At 46.7% G+C, this 5343-nt stretch overlaps 1 protein-coding gene across 1 annotated transcript in view; it reads right to left on the bottom strand.

Annotated features, from left to right (window-relative positions):
* Positions 1-5343, bottom strand: part of Slc17a8 (solute carrier family 17 member 8) — a 40127-nt gene that overhangs the window by 14329 nt on the left and 20455 nt on the right. Inside the window, exons 4-5 of the mRNA XM_005358191.3 lie at positions 4720-4834; positions 3320-3407 (exon numbers count right to left, since the gene is read on the bottom strand). Coding sequence (XP_005358248.1) covers positions 3320-3407; positions 4720-4834 — 203 coding nt within the window. The remainder of the gene's footprint in view (positions 1-3319; positions 3408-4719; positions 4835-5343) is intronic.

Raw genomic sequence — 5343 nt, 5'->3', positions numbered from 1 at the left:
CCCCTCTTTTTTTCTTTTTTTTCCCCCCTGACACAGGGTTTCTTGGTGTAGCCCTGGCTGTCCTGGAACTTACTCTGTAGACCAGGCTGGCCCCTAACTCACAGAGATCCTCCTGCCTCTGACTCCCAAGGGCTGTGATTAAAGGTAAGCTCCACCACTGCTTGGCCTCTGTGGTTTTTCAACCCTGCCTCATTCACCAATCTGCCTCCCTGTCTGTGGAACTCCTGTCTGTGGAACTCCCTGTCTGTCTGTGGAACTCCCTGTCTGTCTGTGGAACTCCCTGTCTGTCTGTGGAACTCCCTGTCTGTCTGTGGAACTCCGTCTTCTCAGTCAACATCATCTCCTATCCTGCACTCCCAGCCCCTTCAGCTTGTTCCCAGTGAGAGAGATATGCGGCCTCAGTTTACCCTGGGGAGCAGAGTGGACATTAGCTTCCATGCACTCACACTCACCTCTGAGAGCAGGTGAAGCCCTCAGGGAGTGGTGTGTCAGCAGAGGGGACGAAGCCACAGGGTGGGAGACCCTCCTAAGTTCTCTCTCTCTAGACATGTTAATTTCACCTCTTTTCCCTGTTTTCAACTCTAAAACAACAGGCTGTGACCCCATGTTTTCTAGGCTCTTCCAACTCCAGTATCTTACAAAGTTAAGAACGGATGAACCTCAAGCTTAAGTTTCTTTTTAGTGCCATTTTCCTTAGACTGTTCTGTGAAAGAAAGCCACACCTTAGCTGGGAAATATCATAAGGCCTGTGGCCTTGACCAGGTGTCTTTCCTTGAGGCGAGCCATGTTTAAATCAGCCCTTTTACGGCTATAAAACCACTCTGAGAATGGGGAGCGGCTACTAGTCACTCTCATTTTGCTGGCAAATCAAAATGAAAGGTCTTGCCAATCAACTGGGGGAGAATAGGAAGGTCAAAGGTCACACCACCCATGGTGAGAGGGCAGTCTTCCGTCTCCAGGGGTTGGTGGTAACTTCTGTAGGGTGGAGCTACATCCTGGCAATCAAGAGGGCAGACAGGAAGGTAAAGGCACCTCACTCTTTTGAACTAGAAGCAAACTAGGGGCTCAGGCACTGTCTCCCACCAAACTCCCGGGCAACAGTTTATGACACTAATGACGATTTAAAGGAGATACGGAGACAATAAGAAAGAGAATTAATTGGGTTAGAGAGATGGATTCGAGGTTAAGTGTATTAGCTATTCTTCCAGAGATTGAACCCTGGTTCAGTTTCTAGTGCCTACATGGCAGCTTGAAGCCCATCTATCACTCCAGGCTCAGGCAATCCATTGCCACCTTCTGGTCTCCATAGGCAGCAGGCATACGCCGTACATGTGGCATGTGAACATATATGCAGACAAAACAGCTATATACATAAAATAAATAATTTTTAAAAGAAAAAATAAGAACATCCATATTAATAAAGAGGAGGGTTGATTTCTCCTCTTGGAGAAGAAGTTCCGATCAGCTTATCCTAGGAAAGACATGACAGTTGAAAGAACTGGGTAGACATGGCAGGCTAAAGCAACGACCACCAAGCCTAACTGCCTGAGTTCAATCCCCTGACAACCCCAGGAGAGAACTTCAACATATTCCCTGGAATGCACACAAATAAATAAATAAATTATAATTTTAAAAACAAATCAGATTGCTAGGTGTAGTGGTGCATACCTTGCAGTCACGGCACTAGGAGACCATAGGCAGGAAGATTATGAATTGGAGGCTGGGAGGCTTGCCAGGGCTACATAACCAAACCCTGTCTCAAAAAAGCCTCCAAAGTTCAAGTTCCCACAGACAATTTAAACAGCTATTTACGTTCCAAAGCATCTTCATAACTGAAGAAACCAGCTGAGCTATGCAAGGAAATACTAAGGAGCCTTAAAGAGAGAAATTAGCAGCTTTAACGGCTCTTTAATTATGAACAAAACAATCTGATATGTGGGGTCTTGCTGATAAAGTAATGGCTCTCAGAGGAAGTGAGGTGAGTATTCGGCGATCTCACAAACCAGCTCCACCAAGGAAAGGGTTTCAGTTCCTTTGGTGAGGATTGAAAATCCAAGGATTACCCAGACTACAATGGTAATTAGCATTCAGTAACTCAGTCTTCCCTCGTTTATTGAAAATGAACCCCAAGTTGGGGGGGGGGTTATATCCTTCTAGAATAAAAGCCAGGAAGCAGGGCTTGGAGAAACACGGGGTAATCCCCACACTCTGCAGATGGATACAGAAAGATCAAGAAGTCAAGGTCAGACGGGGCTATGTGAAACTCTGCCTCGAAAAAGTCGAGCAGGGCCAGGAGATGCTCAGTGGGCAAAGGGCTTACTACACAAGCATGAACCACATGTATGTCCGGTGCCATAGGGGGCCAGAAGAAGGCATTGGATCCACTAGAACTGAAGTTAGCTGTCATGTGGATGCTGGGAATTGAACCTGGGTCCTCTGGAAGAGTAGGCAGTGCTCTTAACCACTGAGCCACCTCTCCAGCCCCCTAAATTCTAATCTCAACAGTCTGGCCATACTGTAACTTCTGTGGAGTAAGGGACTTTTGCCCTCCTGGGTCCCTTCCCCTATAAAAATACATTTTACATGCATTGTGTAACTGTGCTGGTGGTTCTCATTTCTTTTGCTGGTCCCTTCTGTGATAAACCTGTCAGGACACTGACTCCTCCCAGCCGTGCTTAGAAGAGAACCTTGACAATATAAAGTTCAGAGACCCAAGAATTGAAGTCATGTCACTACTTGGGGACCTCTGGTCTGCTTTCAGGTAAGATGAATGGACCCTGTTTCATTTTTTATCTGGAATATAATGCTCACAAATAGGTCCCTCGGTGACGGTAGCAACATGGTAGTTATGTGTAGTGAGGAAAGTCCCATATTCTGAGCCAAGCAGTCTCAGCTCTGCTCCAGGTCCGAAGATATTTGCAATCTTGCACAAGGCTTTGTATTTTTTATTCCATGTGAAAATGAAGGGGGCGGGGCAGAATTTGCTAATCCCATCTCTTCTACTTCAAAAATATTTTATCATATTCCTGTTTATTTGATGTGCATATGAAGGGCCCACACAAGCCATGGCACGAGGTTGGTGGTCAGAGGACAACCTGTGGAAGCTGGCTTTCTCCTACCATGTGGGTCCCAGTGATTTAACACACGGCCCTAGAGCCTGGGACAGCTCAGTGAGCTTTAGACTCAACCCCTGCAACTGTTTACTCTAGGGATTCTGTCACGTGGGAAAGTAGGTTCCTTTGAAGATTCTCTGTAGACTTCTCAGCTACCTGAAACCAAAAAGCACTCCTGAACCAACGTATGATGCTAACACGCTTACCACAAAAAGAAGTTGTGGCCAATCGGCTTCTCTCCAGGGGGGGCGCCCACTTACTCCACATCCCGTGGCAGGCTGGGTAGGTCACACCCTGGCAGAAAGATGAGACAGGGATGACCAAGTGTTATTCCAGTTCCCTTCTGTGTTTAAGATGCAAACGCCGCTGATTCCCACAAGCTAAAATATAAAAGCACAGTTTGTATACACGGCCAAACACAAAGCCTATGTTCTTCTCAAATCTCTAGGTTGAAATTGAATCCCCAGTGTGGTGGTGCTTGAATGTGGGCATTGGGAATCCGAAGGGCACAGAGGCAGAGGCCTCATGAATAGAATTAGTGCCCTTCCAGGAGAGACCCTGCAGCACTGCTGCCCTCCCTGTGACATGAGAACACAGAGGAGACCGTCAGTCTAACGACCCAGGAAGCAGGCCCTCATCGGTCACTGAACATGGTGACCACAGAGGTCTTGGACTGCCTAGCCTACAGAACCATGAGAAATAAGCACCTGGGCTGGAGAGATGGCTCAGCCGTTAAAGGCTAGGCTCACAACCAAAAATATAAGAGAAATAAGCACCTGTTGTCTGTGTTGTTATGTTACTGACACCCTAACAGGTTTTAATTAGTTCTATTCTTTTTAAATCTAGCGGATTTTGACTCATAACACTGCTCCGGACATTTAAAGCTATAGCTCTAATGTAAGTCTGGAGGAGAGTCAGAAAGATGTTGTATCTGTGTTTCATGTTATTGGAGAATTTGGGCGTAGGAAGTGACTTCCGCAGACAGACAATCTGTCTCCTCATTTCTGGGTACAGGATCTGATGCTCAGAGTCATTAAGACCACCGTGGTTTTAGCCTTGGCGTCACAACTATAACTGTCACATTATTCCTGCTACATCAGTAGTCACCAAAGTTCATTCAGCACGAGTCCTTCCAACAGGACCGAGGTTAGACTGGAGACCCGACAGCAATCTAAATTTTTCTGTCTTTTCTCCTTGTAGAGGGTTAGTGAGACTGAGCATAGAGCTTTGTAAATGCTAGGCAAGAATCCTTCCTACCATGTTCTTTCCCCTTCTAAGTTTTATTCTGCAACGGGGCCTCCTAAGTTCCCCCAGGAAACCTTGAAACTTGAGATCCTCCTGTCTCAGCCCCTTTAATAACAGATTACCGGCCTGCGCCACTGAGTCCGACTACATTCTTAATTACTGCCCGCAAGCATATATCCTATGTGTTTTACATTAAAATGTAACCAGCCCACCCAATCTGTGATTTCAAAGTTGCGAAAAGGGGGTCCTATAGAGAAACCTTAAAACTGAGAAAAGGGGATTTTCTTCGAGACCTGAATGTTCTAAAGCACCGTGCTTTCTCTGGCCTTGCAGAAAACCGCAAAGAAAATGTCTCTCCTACCTCCACCAGACCCTGCAATATCCTCACACACATCACACAGCCATAGTGGACCCTGGCTGCAGAAGGGATGAATATGTTCAGGGTTGATGTCAAGAAGATGGCGGCTCCGAAGACCCTAGGGGACCAAAGCACTGTATTATTGGACAGGATGGCAATGGCTGACATCCTTCAGTCAAACATCAGGAGACAACTTAACAGTTCATGCAAGACCACGATGGACATGAAGAGAGATTCATTCAGAGAAATAGAGTACACTATAATCGGCTGTGTCCCCAGGAGTCTCCTGGGCTGCTTTGATTCTCAACTCCCAGTCCATGGACCATCTGTGCTCACATCTGCGGAAGCACAGAGATGCTCGGAGCCCTAGAAGGCAACAGGACGGCTGTGTTGGCTGTGTTGAGGTGAATTCCATGCAGACTCGCATCCAGCCTGGGTTCATCCAAGTGACCTTTCCTACTGTGTGTTGGGGGCTGTGTCTCCTGCTTCCCTCTCTGCTCTCAGTAGACAAGAAGAGGATACTGACAAAGGGTACTGACAATCCAGCTTGTGGCTTGGGACCAATTCTCATAATTTTCTTTGAGGCAGACACACACACACACACACACACACACACACACACACACA

This window comes from Microtus ochrogaster, chromosome 24 (assembly GCF_000317375.1).
Source record: "Microtus ochrogaster isolate Prairie Vole_2 chromosome 24, MicOch1.0, whole genome shotgun sequence".
Taxonomy (NCBI): domain Eukaryota; kingdom Metazoa; phylum Chordata; class Mammalia; order Rodentia; family Cricetidae; genus Microtus; species Microtus ochrogaster.
This window is presented reverse-complemented; position numbering and strand designations above follow the sequence as displayed.